This window comes from Pneumocystis murina (assembly GCF_000349005.2).
Source record: "Pneumocystis murina B123 chromosome Unknown supercont1.6, whole genome shotgun sequence".
Taxonomy (NCBI): domain Eukaryota; kingdom Fungi; phylum Ascomycota; class Pneumocystomycetes; order Pneumocystales; family Pneumocystaceae; genus Pneumocystis; species Pneumocystis murina.
In genome coordinates this window covers 156,859-173,275 of record NW_017802364.1, presented here as the reverse complement: position 1 = coordinate 173,275, position 16,417 = coordinate 156,859, and the positions used below count along the sequence as shown (strand labels likewise).

General features: G+C 27.0%; 7 protein-coding genes across 7 annotated transcripts; 5 read left to right on the top strand and 2 right to left on the bottom strand.

The window, feature by feature from the left end:
- Positions 1 to 56: 56 nt before the first annotated feature.
- Positions 57 to 2,207, top strand: PNEG_01194 (phenylalanine-tRNA ligase, beta subunit; the record flags this gene model as incomplete). The annotated part of the gene is made up of 9 exons (XM_007874919.1): positions 57 to 97; positions 146 to 176; positions 221 to 276; positions 322 to 392; positions 444 to 567; positions 612 to 878; positions 925 to 1,166; positions 1,213 to 1,997; positions 2,041 to 2,207. Exons 1-9 carry the CDS (start codon positions 71 to 73, stop codon positions 2,205 to 2,207), a joined length of 1,770 nt encoding a protein of 589 aa, XP_007873110.1. The 5' UTR covers positions 57 to 70.
- A 176-nt stretch (positions 2,208 to 2,383) lies between these two features.
- PNEG_01193 (hypothetical protein) lies at positions 2,384 to 3,973 on the top strand (the record flags this gene model as incomplete). Its single annotated transcript, XM_007874918.1, has 7 exons — positions 2,384 to 2,429; positions 2,497 to 2,603; positions 2,650 to 2,859; positions 2,903 to 2,941; positions 2,985 to 3,063; positions 3,115 to 3,202; positions 3,250 to 3,973. 7 exons carry the CDS (start codon positions 2,384 to 2,386, stop codon positions 3,971 to 3,973), a joined length of 1,293 nt encoding a protein of 430 aa, XP_007873109.1.
- A 234-nt stretch (positions 3,974 to 4,207) lies between these two features.
- On the bottom strand, positions 4,208 to 4,942 carry PNEG_01192 (hypothetical protein; the record flags this gene model as incomplete). Its single annotated transcript, XM_007874917.1, has 4 exons — positions 4,208 to 4,399; positions 4,442 to 4,569; positions 4,620 to 4,752; positions 4,796 to 4,942. 4 exons carry the CDS (start codon positions 4,940 to 4,942, stop codon positions 4,268 to 4,270), a joined length of 540 nt encoding a protein of 179 aa, XP_007873108.1. The 3' UTR covers positions 4,208 to 4,267.
- Positions 4,943 to 5,011: 69 nt separating this feature from the next.
- Positions 5,012 to 8,346, top strand: PNEG_01191 (hypothetical protein; the record flags this gene model as incomplete). The annotated part of the gene is made up of 11 exons (XM_007874916.1): positions 5,012 to 5,942; positions 5,984 to 6,441; positions 6,489 to 6,552; positions 6,596 to 6,688; positions 6,734 to 6,935; positions 6,978 to 7,305; positions 7,359 to 7,564; positions 7,618 to 7,768; positions 7,812 to 7,895; positions 7,944 to 8,077; positions 8,126 to 8,346. 11 exons carry the CDS (start codon positions 5,012 to 5,014, stop codon positions 8,265 to 8,267), a joined length of 2,793 nt encoding a protein of 930 aa, XP_007873107.1. The 3' UTR covers positions 8,268 to 8,346.
- Positions 8,347 to 8,441: 95 nt separating this feature from the next.
- On the top strand, positions 8,442 to 9,787 carry PNEG_01190 (hypothetical protein; the record flags this gene model as incomplete). Its single annotated transcript, XM_007874915.1, has 4 exons — positions 8,442 to 8,948; positions 8,991 to 9,128; positions 9,172 to 9,553; positions 9,594 to 9,787. The coding sequence occupies exons 1-4, from the start codon at positions 8,553 to 8,555 to the stop codon at positions 9,785 to 9,787; spliced, it is 1,110 nt and encodes a 369-aa protein (XP_007873106.1). The 5' UTR covers positions 8,442 to 8,552.
- A 138-nt stretch (positions 9,788 to 9,925) lies between these two features.
- Positions 9,926 to 12,411, top strand: PNEG_01189 (hypothetical protein; the record flags this gene model as incomplete). Its single annotated transcript, XM_007874914.1, has 3 exons — positions 9,926 to 11,265; positions 11,313 to 12,332; positions 12,377 to 12,411. The coding sequence occupies exons 1-3, from the start codon at positions 9,951 to 9,953 to the stop codon at positions 12,409 to 12,411; spliced, it is 2,370 nt and encodes a 789-aa protein (XP_007873105.1). The 5' UTR covers positions 9,926 to 9,950.
- Positions 12,412 to 12,502: 91 nt separating this feature from the next.
- On the bottom strand, positions 12,503 to 16,209 carry PNEG_01188 (hypothetical protein). Its single transcript, XM_007874913.1, has 8 exons — positions 16,194 to 16,209; positions 16,005 to 16,147; positions 15,854 to 15,956; positions 14,250 to 15,807; positions 14,084 to 14,209; positions 13,876 to 14,036; positions 13,390 to 13,833; positions 12,503 to 13,342 (listed from the first exon to the last, which is right to left on the bottom strand). Exons 2-8 carry the CDS (start codon positions 16,115 to 16,117, stop codon positions 12,671 to 12,673), a joined length of 3,177 nt encoding a protein of 1,058 aa, XP_007873104.1. The 5' UTR covers positions 16,118 to 16,147; positions 16,194 to 16,209; the 3' UTR covers positions 12,503 to 12,670.
- Positions 16,210 to 16,417: the final 208 nt, after the last annotated feature.

Here is a 16,417-nt window from a genome sequence, read left to right as displayed (position 1 = left end):
TCTAATTCTAAATCTTATCAGTTTCGATTTTTCTGAAAAAAACCTTAAAAAATAGCAAAAATATAAAAAAATGCCCACAGTAAATATAGATAAAGAGGCAAGTGACTAATATAAACATTATATAATATACTAATTTTCTTTTTAGGATTTATTTAATGCACTTAATCATAATTATAGTAATTTTCATAATATATAAAGATAAAAAAATTAATATAACTAGCAATAGAAGAATTTAGTGAACTTTGTTTTAATTTTGGACTAGAATTGGACAAAGACGTAAAATTTTTCATGTTTCTATTATTTAAAATTAATTATTGATAGACATATGAATCAGAAGCGATTAATGAAACGCTAAAACGCCCTCAGCTTAAAATTGAAGTTCCAGCAAATAGGTTTATAGCCATTACTTGTAGACAGAAAGATTGAAATTCATAAATAAATAGATGTGATTTGCTCTGTCTTGAAGGAATTGCAAGTGCACTTAACATTTTTCTTGGGAATCAAAAGGCACCACAATTTAAGCTCTCCAAACCTAAAAACCTTCAAATTCTTAGAGTATCAAAAGAGGTTAAGTGCTTATTAGAAGTTTTCTATATACTTATTTTTAAAAGACAGAAAAAATTCGACCATTTATTTCTGCAGCTATTTTAAGAGGAATTCATTTTACTAAACGAAGATATGAAAGCTTTATTTCCTTACAAGACAAGCTACATTCAAATATTTGTAGGAATCGTAGCTTAGTTTCAATTGGAACACACGACTTAGATACTATTCAAAGTCCTTTTTCGTATGAAGCCCATAAACCTGAAAAAATCAACTTTATTCCTTTAAATCAAAAAAAGTCAATGAATATGGACGAACTTTTTAAACTTTATGAGGTATATCAATATATTATCTCTTTAAAAGCTACTTATTGAATGATAGAATGATAGACATCTTGGAAAATTTCTTCATTTGATTAAAAATTCATCCGTTTATCCCGTCATTTACGATTCGAATAGAATTGTATGCTCATTACCTCCTATCATTAATAGTGAACATAGTAAAATTACTTTAAATACAAAAAATATTCTTATCGAAGTAACTGCAACTGATCAAACAAAATTAGAAATCGTAACAAACATTATGGTAGCCATGTTTTCATGTTATTCGGAAGAACCATTCACGTAGTGCTGGTTTATATATGTATAATATATTTCTAATGATTTTTAGTATAGAACCTGTTCAAGTAGAATCGCCACACAATCAGTGCTCACGAATATGGCCAAATCTAGATCAAAATATAAAATCGGTTGAAATTCCATATATTAATTCATGTTGTGGTCTTAATTTATCTTCAAAAGAAATCTCCAAATTATTAGAAAAAATGGGTCTTTCATCAAAACAATCTATAGTTAATTCAGAATTATTAGACGTTTTTATTCCTATAACACGCCCAGATATATTGCATCAATGTGATATCATGGAAGATATTGCAATTGCTTATGGATATAATTGTTTAAAAAAAACGTTTCCTAATAAAATCATTACTACAGGCAAACCTTTACCACTTAATAAATTAGCAGATGTTATTCGCATGGAATGCTCTATGGCGGGTTGGTCAGAAGTTATGTCTCTTATTCTATCTTCACATGACGAAAACTTTAAATATCTCGGCAAAACAGACGATTCATTAGCTGTAATTTTAGAGAATCCTAAAACAATAGAATACCAAGTTGTTCGAACTACTTTAATACCAGGATTACTGAAAACTATACGGGAAAATAAAAAGCATTCTCTTCCTATAAAAATTTTTGAAGTATCAGATGTTGTGTTAAGAAGCGATGATGAAGAGACATTTTGTAAAAACAAAAGACTATGGAGTGCAGCATACTTCTCAAATACGTCTGGGTTTGAGATTATACATGGTCTTCTTGATAGAATTATGAGTATGTTAAATACTAATAAAGTTGCACCAGAAAGCAAAGATCCTGGTTATTGGATTCAATGTTCAGAAGGTTATTTAGGTACAGTTTATATATTTAGCTAATAATATCCTAGATTCTATATTTCTTAAGGGGAGATGTGCCAAGATTTTCTTACGACTTGAAAATATGTCAGAAGTTAATATAGGAATTTTTGGAATTCTTCATCCAAATGTTCTCAAGGCATTTGAAATACCATTTGTTGGTTCTATTTTAGAACTTGATATAGAAAATTGGCTATAATTTTTTTTATTAATATATTTAATTTTTAAAACTTCAAATCTAATCTTTTTAAACAATTTTAATATTATCAAAAAAACCAAATATAATTTATATGTTCAAATATTATCAAAAACTAGAAAAATACCGATAAACCCAGATATCTAGAAATTATTAAACCTTAAAATAAACATATAAATATGGAAACTTATATGACATTAGTTTTAACAGACTCTTATTTAATCGGTACATCATACATTTCTAATTTTTCTAAATAAGATATTTTAATATCTGTTTTTAACAATATTTACAGGTTCTCAGGTTTTGGCATGGTCTTTAAGAGATTCAGGATCCAAAAAACATCTTACTGCACTAGTTACAAAAAAAAATCTTTCAGAATCCACTCTTAAAGCATTAGAAGTATATATCCTTAAAAATATAAATACAAAATAATAAATCTTTAAAGGAAGTATATGATGAAATAATAAGTGTAGAACCTATTTATAGCAAAGATATAGACAAACTTTATCTTTTGGGCAGACCAGACCTTCGTTCTTCTTTTACAAAAATACATATTTGGGCTCAAGAAAAATTTAAAAAAATTATATATTTAGATGCAGATGCGTTTTGTTTAAAAAATATAGATGAACTATTTGATCTAGATACCGATTTTGCAGTAAAAAATTATTTATTTCTATCAAAAAATGACATTTAATTAGGCAGTTCCAGATGTTGGTTGGCCAGATATTTTCAATAGTGTTTGTTCCAATATATATTTATCTAAACATAATATTTTTATAGGGGGTATTTATTACTAAACCAAATATTTCAGTTTATAATTCGCTTCTAAATCTCGCAAAAAATAGCATATCATTTGATGGTTTATTATCCTATATTTATTTGTTAAAAATTTTAACAAAAATTAATTCAGGAGGAGATCAAGGTCTTCTTAATTTTTACTTTTCTAATTGGAAACGGCTACCTTTTACATACAACGTAGTACCATCGTTTTCTTACCAGTAAGTTTATTATATACTCAATAACTCATTTAAATCACAAAAAAAAGATATTTTCCCGCATATTATCACTTTAAATCCAAAATATCAGTTATACATTTTGCAGGGACAAAAAAACCTTGGATGCTAAGTAAAGATGAAATTAACTATAAACCATATAATGAATTAATTGAAAAATGGAAGTCGATACAGAGAAGTCGCACAAAACCTCAAGAATCTCTTAATAATTTGTCTTGTGAAAAAAAAATACATTTAGAAACAAAAAAAGCTATTGAAAGTCAAGAATCAGAAGAAAGTAACAATAAAAATAACATATCCTATGAACTATTAACTCAAAAAACTTCTGCTATATATAACAGAATAAAATTTAACCATAAACAACTAGACAAACAAGATCTATCTTCAATTTTATCTAAGACAGCATTTTTTTACAACTCTAATTACGAAAACAAACAGAATAGATCATTTAACTTAGATAAATTACTATTTATACCACAACCTCCACTGTTAATACCAGAATATATAAAAGGAATTGAAGAATATAATAGATATAGAAATGAAATTGAAGAGTTTAATAAATATAAAAATGAGATTCTTCAAATAAAAAAGATCTACACATTTCCTTGGAGAAGACAAAAAATGAAAGCTACTAGAGTATTTATGGATGACAATCAGGAAAACAAAATAGATATGTCAAAATATGATATAAAAATAACGAAAAAAAATGTGTTTTTATATTACAAAACAGACAAAATGCCAATTTTCAAATTTTGAAGATTTATACAATTTACCTATACATACTACATGCAGTATCTCAAACATCCTAATCAGATGCAAAACAGTATAGAGTATAAAATTACTATCATTTTGAATATTATTCAATATTTTTAACTACTATATCATAATATAAAATACAAAAATTAAACTATACACATATATTTAAAACAAAATTATTAACACCTAAACATATCATGATTTCATGTTCAACTAATAATATATAATCATCATAATTTGCTTTTAAAAAACATATATTTGAACTTTATAAATCAAAACTTCAAAAAATCCTCATTACTCTATATTTTTTCTTAATTCCATTTTTTTTTCTATATCTTTCCAAATCATTATCCTTTCTTGTTCTGTAGACGAATTTTCTGATGGAGATTTATACAAAGAAATATATTTTTTTAAAGACGGAAATTCCTAAAAATATTATCTTATATTGAAAATATCATAAAAACATACAATTATATAATTTAAATCTACTTGACGCTGATGAATAATATTCTCTAGTCTTTTTTTCTCATCCTCATCATTAGCCTCCATAAGCTGTTTTCGCGCTTGCTTTAAATAACGAATCGCCTTCTTTTTCTCTTTTAATCCTCATCAAAGACTAATATATACACCTAAACACAAAACTTACCAAAAAATCTTACCATCTTATATTTTTCTTCCAAAACATGCTTTTTTTTCGATTCTCGAATCGTTTTAAAATCAAAATATAAACTCTGAAGTTGCCTTTCCTTATCCAATTGTGCATCTGCAGGAATTGATCCCTTTATATTCAATCAAAGCATCATTTCATAAAAACAAATATACCCTTCTAACAAGACGTTCAAGATCTCTAATTTTTTTTTTTAAACGACTAATTCCTCTTATTTCAGAGTTTCCAGACGAAAGTCTCCCATGCTTTTTATTAATCTCTTTTTTCTTTTCCTTTATCCATCTAACATTTTTTTGAATCATTTTTTTAAACGTTCGAAGTTAATTTAAAAGATCTCTCTACCTTTAAAATAATGATAGATTAAATAACAAATGGGTGAAAAATCTACTATAAAACGGATTCCATCACTAGGATATGATAAGGAAAGTCATTTTGTCTGCACATTTCCTCATAAAAATGAAGTTCATCTTTACACTGTTAATAACCAAAATAATTGTTATTCTTTAACTTGTTTAAAAAGTAAAATACCTTTTATTAAATGTATTGACTGTTCTCCTTCTCAAAAGAATATGGTAGCGATTGGTAAAACAACGGGTGATGCATTACTTTTATGTTTAGATAATGAAAAACCTCCGATTCAATTCCCAATCAAACAACAACGTGCCTGTAATGCTATTGCATTAAATGCACTTGAAGATTTAGCAGTGGGACTAGAGAAGATGAAGAATGAGCCATGTATTATGATTTGGGATATTCGTCAGGACGTGGAATTGAATAATAAAATATCACCAGTTCAGCAACTTGCAATATCAGAACCAGTATTTTCTCTTTCATACTTTCCAGATTCACCAAAACAATTAGTTTCAGGGATAAATTTACGATCAATCAAAATATTTGATTTGAGAGAAAAATCATCTACATCTATGATAACCTTATATTCAACGAGATTTATACATAGTATTACTATTGATCCAAAAAATCCAAATTATTTCGCATCAATTTCTGATGAAGGTTTAATATCAATTTGGGATAGGAGAAAGAGTTCTAATGGAGAACCTTGTTTATTATTAAATCGAGGAGCAAACCAATTCTCTCGCATCATAGATCTGAAATTTACTGGAACAAAGCCTGGACAGCTTTCCGGGCTTTCAAAAGAAGGTATTATAAAACTTTGGGATATAAACTATAATCATGATGACTATAATGAATTTATTTTATTTAATGATAAAAAAACATCAGAAATATCCGAGCCTTCAACACTTATAAAAAGCAATCCACTTTCTTTGATGTATTTACGTGAAGGTATTTTTATTCTATACAATAAAAACAAGTAACAGTTATAGCATCTACAAAATGTAGCGAAAAAATAATATCTTTTGATTATATTCCTAGCGAACCATACAAAAATTATCAATTTTATTACATAAAATCAGATAATAAAATAGGAAGATTAAAAATCCGTTCTTTATGCGATACTGTATCAATAAATAGCCTTAATGATATAGTAATAAGTGAAAAAATTAATCTTCATTTATCACAGAAAAATAATGACACAATACTGGCAAAAAATAAAATTGAAAACGAAGATAATAAAAGCCAAGTATCAGACTCTCTATCCATAAATATAGAAGAAAATTTATCTAATAATCAAATTGAAGAATCAGAAACATATCCTTTATTTTCAAACTCAAAAATTGATCAAGAATATGACACAGAATATAGTTTTAATATACAAGATATTTTGGAAAACGATATATCATATTTAATGTACAAAAGGGCAAAGGATGGTTATGGAATGGAGGTGATTTTATAAAATTAACATCTATTTAATACTAACTATAATTCTAGCCAGCAAAAAATAAAAAAATTTTAGAAAATACATATCTTCTTGATTTATGGACCTGGATTAATAGTATTATATTTTATATACCTATTCAAACTTACCTTAGTAATAGATGCAGAAAATTTGGCATTGGAAAACAAAATGATTTCAAGTGATTTTGATCTAAGTTATCAAGGAGTGTATAACATTTGGCACGGCATTCCACGTAAAGAAAAAAGCTTACAAAGAAATATTAATTAAGTTATTTTAGATCCTAATTCATTAAAAAAATACGATGAAAACAATGAAAATAGCTTTAAAAATTCATATACTATTGCGGTAAAAGAAATAAACAATAAACTCAAAAACAATGTTTTTACTTCTGTTACTTCAAAAATAGAAATACGAAAGTTGGCCTTAGTATCTTGCGGATGGAATATTTCTCGTGAAAACTTAGATGACGAAATAAAACAGTAGGCATAAATATAATCAAAAACATATCTAAATATGATAAGACTAGAAGAAAAGGGGTTATGTAGTAAAGCAGCATGTAGAGCTTTATTTCATGACAACTTTAATCGCACAGTTCAAGTATTATCAAAAGGAACGGAAAAACATCGTTTAATGTCAACCGCAATTGCAGGATTTTCAGCAAAAAATAATACAAATAATACGATGTGGAAAGAAATGTGTAGAAAAATGAGTACAGAATTAGATGATCCTTATCTTCGTGCTATTTTTGCATATGTTTCAAATGGAGACTGGCGTGATGTTTTAGATGAACAAGGATTACCTTTAAAAGAAAGAATTGGAGTGGGACTAAGATTTCTAGATGACGATGATGTATAATTACCTATTATTCTCTTTTAAGCAAAATCTAATGATATTTTTAAAAGTTTTCTTTTTATTTAAACGACATTGTCAAAAATGTCATTAATACCGGCGATTTAGAAGGAATCATTCTTACTGGAATAAGTGTTAATACAGTAAATTTAATAGAAACATATCTTAATCGTACATCGGATATTCAAACAGCAGCTCTCGTTTCTTCGTTTTGTGTTCCTAAATTCATTGATCAAAGAATTTTAACATGGATTGAAGAGTTAGTTGTCATTTATTTTCTTATACATATTATTTTGTTAATTATTTTAATAGTTATCGTCAATTACTTAATAGATATAGTTTATTTTATTCAAGGGCAAAATTTGATGTATTAAGGAAAAAATATTCCAGAAATTCAGAAGAATTTTTAATCCTTGAAAAACCACCACAACAAGTATATTTACGGTGCAATTTCTGTAACAAGGTTTTCTTATTATTTAATTTAATAATTTATTCATTTTTTCAAGAGTATTACACATAAACCTATAACTTCAAAACATCATACAAATATTCAAAACTCTAATATTCCTTCAACTGGAAATATTCAGAAAGTTTATTTTATTATATTTTTAAAAATCATTTTATCTAATTTTTTTTAGAGCACTCTTTGTCCAGCTTGTAGTAAACCCCTTCCACGATGCGCAGTTTGCTTACTTTCTCTTGGAACATCATGTAATCTTACTAACAAAAATATAAAAGATCCTCAAGATTTCGAAAAATTATTCGAAAAATGGTATATTTAATATAGACTTATTTTTCAAGTTTCATATAACTCATTTAGGTTTAATTTTTGCTTATCATGTCATCACGTTTCTCATAACGATCATGCAACAAAATGGTTTGAAACACATTCAATTTGTCCAGTAGCAGATTGTAACTGTCTTTGCCGAGAAAAAGACAGAATACCTAAAGCTAGCATATAATATTAACGTTTTAACTTCAATTTTTAAAATAAACATATATTTTTAAAACTCGACCTATCTATTTGATTTTAAAAAGAACATCTTTAATTGTATTAAAATTTTTCTATTGTTATACATATATTTGAATTTCGACTAATTCTTATTTTAAATATTTTTACTTATTTCTTAATAGAAAGTTAAATAATTGAGACTATTGCATAGAATTTGGCGTTTCTTTTAAAGATTAATAATTAGCCAAATTATAATCAAATATAAATTAGATTGAAAAAAAAATCAGTAAATCTAATGCCTCAAAACCAACAGAGCAATAACAAGGATTATTCTCATTCAAATAGCAAAGAAACAACATTTTTAGCCAAAGAAAACATTTCTATATGGAAGAAACGCATAAAATATACAGGTTTTCATATTAAACACTTTTGGATCATTTTTATTATTGGACAAATTCTCAGCTTAATGATTACAGCATCAAGTATATTTACTGCAAAATTAAGCGATTATCATATCAATATACCCACATTTCAAACGCTTATTAATTACATCCTTTTAGGATCTATTTATACTTCTTTTACAATTTACTTAAATGACTTTAAAAAATGGACAAAAATGATTTTAAAAGACGGATGGAAATACGTCATTTTAGCATTTATAGATATTGAAGCAAACTATTTCGTCGTAAAGGTTAATAAGATTAACTCATTTATTTTCAAGTAATGTATGTAGGCATATCAATACACCAATCTTTTATCGTGCATCCTTTTGGATTCTTTTTCAATAATAACAGTTATCCTTTTAAGCTACTTTTTCTTGAAAGTAAGATATAACATATCACAAATATTAGGGATTTTAATTTGTTTCGGAGTATACTATTATTTGCATTTATATTAGTTTTTAACAATTTAAGGGTCTTATAACGTTAACAATAAGTGATTTCAAATTAAATAAATATCATAATTTCACAAATATCATCAAAGGAGACATTTTTATCATCATTGGAGCATGTTTATATGGTTTAAGTAATGTTTTGCAGGAATTTTTTTTATCTAAACGACCTATATATGAAGTCATAGGCCAATTAGGTTTTTGGGGAATATTTATTGATGCAATTCAAATATCTTTATTCGAAAAAAAACACTTAAAAGAAACCCAATGGTCTAAGAAGACAATCGGGTTTATCTTTGGATATAATATTGCATTATTTATATTCTATTCTCTTTCACCCGTTCTATTTAAAATAAGTGGCGCTCTGTTTTATAATATGTCTTTACTAACAAGTGATTTTTGGAGTAAGTTACATAAGAATATCACAAAATTTACAAATATTAGGTCTTATCATTGGAATCTATTTATTTCATTATAGTATCTACTGGTTATATTATATTGCTTTTATTCTTGTAATCTTAGGCCTTTTAACATACCATTTATTTTTCAAAGACGAATCAAAAAAACCATGGATTGATTATAATCACCAAGAAATTAATGATATTGAAGTATATAACAACTACAAAATTTCTAAATAAGAAATATATCTAGAAATATACAAAATACATATTTAAATAATAATAAATTTAAGATTTATATATATTTTATTCTATTATAATTTAATTTAACTATCTGTAAATTTTCGAAATTTTAAATTAGTTACCATTTATATCATATTTTTTGTATCAAAAACATTATTTCATGTTAACAGATGTTTCGATTCCATGGCTCTTATACATAGCAGTTCAATATGCTTCTGCACCTTCTTTGCAAACACTTTCAGAACTTATACTAAAGTTCCCATATATTTTTTCTAAAAGAGTAATATTAAGCATTCTTAATTTTGTACCAGAATGCATAGATCCAGATGAATACCTTTCTTTAATATTTGATGAAAAGTATGAAGGCGAAGACGATATGGACAGCTCACAAATATCAAAGACACAAAATATAAATAATGCAGCATTATCACAAAAGCTTAAAAAGTTACATATATATCAAGATGAAACCAAGACAAATAATTGTATTAGTGATGAAGAATTATATGCCTGGTTTATTTCAAGAGCTTTACAAATTGAAGAAGAAACTGGATTAATTTCATTTTCTCGTAAACTCGTACTGACTTCTAAATATCCCATACCTCCAAAAGTCCAGGAATGGGGTCGTGGAATTGTTAGTACACTGGAGTCTGTCATAAATAGACAGTATAATAATCCTTTATTGGAATTTAATGTTCCAACATTAAGAGAATTTGAAACTTTAAATCATAAAGAAGTCATTGACATTCTTCTTCAGCATCTAGAAAATGAAGAAATATTGGAAGAAATAAAGTCTAGTATAATACCATATATTTCATATTGCCAAAAATCATCAAAAACAAATATTTGGGATTCGTTATGGTCATGGCTTCTAAACTTCAGCTTTAAACAAAAAAATCTAAATTTGATAAAATTAATATCATTCAACAACGTAATTAGTTCTGAAAAGTATTCAGAGTTTTCAAAATATGCAATAGCATCATGTTATTGTCTTCAAAGCACAGAAGAAGAAAATATTCATTCAATGAAAATAATTTTGCAAAATCTTAAACAAAATTTAAATATTGAAACTAATAGTAATACTAGTGTATTAAATGACATAAAAATATCTTCATTGAACGTCTTTACACCAGAAAATATTCAAGATTATTCAGAACTAATCACACCGAACTCTGATTCTTTAAGCTTATTAGAAATAATGATCAAAACTGTTTTAATTATTAATTCTACAAAAGAAATCTGCAAAATAACACTTTCAGAAGCTGTTTGTTACAGAAATAAGGACAAAAAATCTCAAATATCCCTATTACATAAAATGATACCACAAAACCCTCATTTTTTAAGCAAGCTCAATGATTCAGAGTGGATAAAATTACGAAATAATATCAAATGGCTTCATGATGTTAGTCTCATTTATAAGAATATACCAGAAATTGAGTATGAATCATTTCTGCTTTATAATATCTTAAGAACTACAAGTATATATAATTTTAAGTAATTTTATGATATTAATTATTATATTCAGAATTTAATCTTGCAGAAAATATTTATATAAAAAGAAATAAGGGAAATATGCCTTTAAAGGATGTTATGGTAGAGAAAATATGCATAGAAATTTTTCTAGAATTTTTTGATAGCTCATCAAATGGAAATATTACAAAAGGGAATATGAAGAATGCATATAATTTATTACAAACAATCAAACAATATTATAATTCAGAACAATTGGAAAGTTTTTCATATTTAGTAAAAGTAACGAATACATTGTATCATTATTCTCATAAATTTAAACCAGTACAAATTCGATTACATAATAACCCTTTTGAAATTTTAGAAGATTTTTTATCATCTAATCCTGGAATATATAAATCTATAGATGAAGTAATGGAAATATGTAATGATTTGTTACTCAGTACAAACAAAAATTACCTATACCAAAAAGAAATTCAAGCAAAAATATTATGTATAATTGCAGAAACAGCATTATCTCAAAACGAATTTGATTTTGCATATGATATATGTATTAACCATTTATTTTCTCTTTTTGAAGCAGTGGATATTAAAACTAGAGAAGCACTTTCAAATATTATTTGGAAAAGTTGTCTCCAAATTTCTAAAAACTATGAAACAGAAGAATCTTTAGAAAACATTAAAAAAAAGATGTTTCTTCTTTCAAAAGTAATTAATATTTGTCCAAAAGAATATCTAGTAGAGGTTTTAAATGTTTGGAAACGTTTTGAAAAAGAACAACTTTCAATTAGATCAAAAAAACTGTCAGAGTTTAATGATAATCTTTCCGTAAATCCGAACACAGCAAATTCTTTGCGCATCTCCAAATTGTTATTTTCATCAGCATCTAAAGCTGCCCGAGCACTAGGAACAACTCTATCATCTACATCATTTCCTTTTAATAAACAAAAAATATTACATATTGAGAAAAAAGTAAAAAAAAACTTAGTTTCCACTAATCAAGAGCTTAGAAGCTCAAATAACAAACTGGATAATCTAGCAGATGTTGTAACACAGAAATTCACATCTGGTCTTGGTATATAACTATTTTTTTTTAAAATCAATACTTATTCATTATAGGTTGGGTTCTTGGAATATCAGACAATCAAAAATAATTGAACATATGCTGCAATATATTATTTAAAAAGCATATTCAACAAAAATATAATAATATAAAAACAATTATTATTATTGCAAAAATAATACTCAGCCTTCGATAACTATATAGCTATCATAATTGTAATACAAAATATATCAAGTATTACTATAAAAATTTAATTAGCAGTTAATAATACTTAATTTAAATCAAAGTATATTCAAATAATAAATGCAAACATTTGCATATTCAATTATGAATGTTGATAATAGGCATAATTAATAAACATTAGCTATAATTCCTAAACCAATAGTAGATAAATCTTCTGTTTTTAACTCTTCATTCCATATATTTTCATTATTTGAAGCATAAAAATCTTTTATTTTAAAAGAACCGATATCAAATACTCCAAAATCCCATTCCAACTCTTCACTAAGACCATTTTCCACATTCGTTTCATCAATAAAGAATAAAGACTCAACATTTTTTTCTTGTAATTTATCAAAACTTGATGTATTATTTTCGTAAAATTTATCATTAAAAGTTGAATCAAAATATTGTTCAAAATCTAAATCATTCAATGTTTTTTCAGTACCCAAAACATCTGAAGTAACCAATGAAAATGCTGTTTCTGGGGAAGATAAATTTTCATTTTTAATAGTAGAAATATTATTAGAATCATTTTGAACTTTTCCAGAAAAATGATTCAAGGGAATATTCGTAAAAGATTGAGGAATTTTCGTTACAAGACTCGAAATAATTTCTGATCCAAATTTATTAGATAAAACATCCATACTTTTTTCCTCATTAAAAAGAGATGACTTATCCATTGACAAAATCATATTGACGTCATCTGTTTCTAAAACATTTGTTACATTTAAAACTGTATAATCCAATGGATCTTCTATAATTTTATTGTTTTCTTGAGAGTAAAAAGAATCTTTAGATAACTGTTTTCAATAAGTTTTTTATTAAAATATTCATCATTTTTTCAAACCTCAAAAGTTTGAGAACCAGACTTATCATAAGAATTGGAAATATTATTTTCTCGAATTTGTAGATCAATTCCATCAGAATTATTAGTAACATCAAACTTGTTTTCATTTATCGAAATAATTTCCGAATTATCAACTTTTGCATTAGTTTTTATATCAGTTTTCAATGGGTTTAATAACGAAGCTTCATTAGATGCCTCTAAAGAAGAAAAATCTTCCAAAAAGGATTGAAAATTAGAAATATTTGGATCTATTTCAGAAAGATTTATTGGTATTTTATCTGGCAAGGATTTCCCATTTTCAATTTGTTTCTGAATCGCCTGAACACTAATTTTTACAAATTTAAAATATTCAGAAATCATTTTTTTAATTTTAATAAGCTGAGAAGGATAACATAAATAAATTCCTTGAGGCAAAACATCAAGCTGATTTTTATAAATTAATTTCTAAATCCTATTAACATAAATAAAAACAGTTACATCAAATACCATTCGCAGCAACTGTATAATAGCAGATTCATTCCAACTTAGAATCATAAATAAAGGCAAAAGCATATCAATTCGATGATACATCTGACTCATCTCTGCAATCAATTCACAAACTTGTTGTTTTTGAATATGAGTAAGATCATTTAGTGGAATATTTTTAACTATAGCTTATATGTACCATTAAAATTAAAAATAAAATATAACTTACCACCATTTCTTTCCACTTCATTTTGAATTTGTCTTAGACGAACATTCATTTGTATATTTGCCTCTTTACCGCCACACATTAAAATCCTTTGAACAATAGAAATATCAGGTCGATTTTTGGAAGAATCTACAACATTAAAAAATAATATCTATAAATAAAATAATACCTTGCCGAATCTGAGCGGTTTGCTGATTCTGAGTAGATACAGAAGCCATATTAAATGTTTGCAACACAGGCAATTGATCATTAACAGACCTAATATCATCTTTCTTTTTAACTTTCAGAGAAACTCTTGCTTTCTTTTTTAATCCTGAAATATTATCACATTGAACCATAGTTAATAACTGATCAATTGACTGAGGGTGCAATTGTTGAGGAGTTTGATTATTTAAAGAAACATTAATATTAGGAGAAAAAGAATGCGAGTATTGTGTAGGAAAATTTGAAGTATCAGAAGACCATTCATGTTGTAAAAATTCAGAAGAAACACCCCCCTTTGATATTTGTTGCATTTGCTGTACCGGAATCTTCCGCATTTGTTGCTGAATATGAGGATTCGGATTTACAGAATGATGCTGAGATGTAGGCTGAAGCGGAGACTGAGGTCGAAATTGGTTAGAAGATTGATTAGACATATATTGAATTTGTTGATAATGCAATTGGAGATATAATGCATGCTGATAAAAAAGTTCATGAAGACGAGCTACTTGTTCAGGACTTAGCCTTTGATTTCTTATAAGTTCCGCAACTTGACTCCATGTAAAAACATTAGTAGGTAATTCCGGAAACTGAGACAAAATACGTTGTGGGATAAGATAATTACAAGGGTTCAAATAAGGATCCATTTTTTTTTTAAATTCCTGAGAAGGCGTAGAAGATCCTATAGCATGACCAGGCATTTTTTGAGCCTGTTGATTAACTACTTGTTGCACAGGTGCCTGCGCCTGTGACAAAAAATTTTGCAATGTTTGATTAGAAAGCAACTGTTTAGTTTGCGAAAGAGGCTGATTAAGTTGCTTGTTCTGAGATTGAATAGCCTGATTCAGCACTAAAAGTTTTTGTAAATTTGTATTAGACGAATTAAGTAAAGGATTATCAACGCGTTGCTGATAAATATCTGTTTGTGGAGAAATAGGAATTTTCTGTTGATTAAGTGCCTGATGCCTCTCATCTAACCCTTGAGAAACACATGCTTGATGAGACATATATTTCGGAATTTGCTGCTGATTATTTTGTGTCTGTAATTGAGTTAACATTTGTTGAATTTGAGGCGCCTTTTGTTGAGGAACAGAATATGCAGAACGCTTCAATGCATCAGAAGCAGAATTCGAAGCATGGGTTTGCTGATTCACAGAATGGCTTAACCCTTGCATTAAATTTTGATTTGAAAGATGCTGATTTACAGAAGCCTGTCTCATTAACATTTGTTTCTGCTGAAGAGTCATTTGCTGATTCACAAGTGGAGGAACTTGTTGAAATTGAGAGTGTGAACTCATAGCCTGTCGAGACATTCGAGGTGAATGTGTAAAAGATGGCGATACTAAATTAGATGCCCCTGACATTTCAAACGTTTTCATCTGCCCCGAAATAACCTGTTGACATGGAGTCTGAGGAAAAAACGGCATTGTCGTCCGTTGATTCTGTGCTTGTGATAAATGCTGTTTTGCTGCTGTACTTCCTTTAATATACATCAATTTACTATTACAAATATTAATATACTCCGTCTAAACATAATTAATAATCCATAAACATAACAGTAACCTTAAAAACCTTGCTGTTCGCCTTTTCATACGCTTGTTTTTCAAAAGCATTCACAATAGCAATCAAATGCTCCTGTGAAACATTAGATGATACCGCCCGCAGTGCTGAAACCCTGTATTTAAACTCGTAAACATATATAACATATGTAAAAGGCATTTACAGATGAAATATAATTGCATGTTTCTCTGATGCTGTTAAAGTACTCCTCCAATTTCTGTCAGGTACAACATTTGTCCCTTCATTATGAGTTGCTATAATAGGAGCTTGGTTCATAACAAAATGACCTCCTAGCAGTTTCTATGTCTATTTTATAAGAAAAAGCTATCTTTAAAAAACAAATAATCTTTACTCCTTAACAAATTTTTGTTGACTCTAGACAAAAGGTATAAAACGATACCTTAAAAAAAGCTATATACATAAAGAAACCTCTACAATAAAAAAACTATTTTCTTTTTAAAAAGATCTAGAAATGTTATATAAAACACCCTGTAAATCTAATAAATATAAAAAAGAAATTTATCATGTTATTTTATATAAAAAATAAATATATAAAAAAGATGATATATAGAAGAA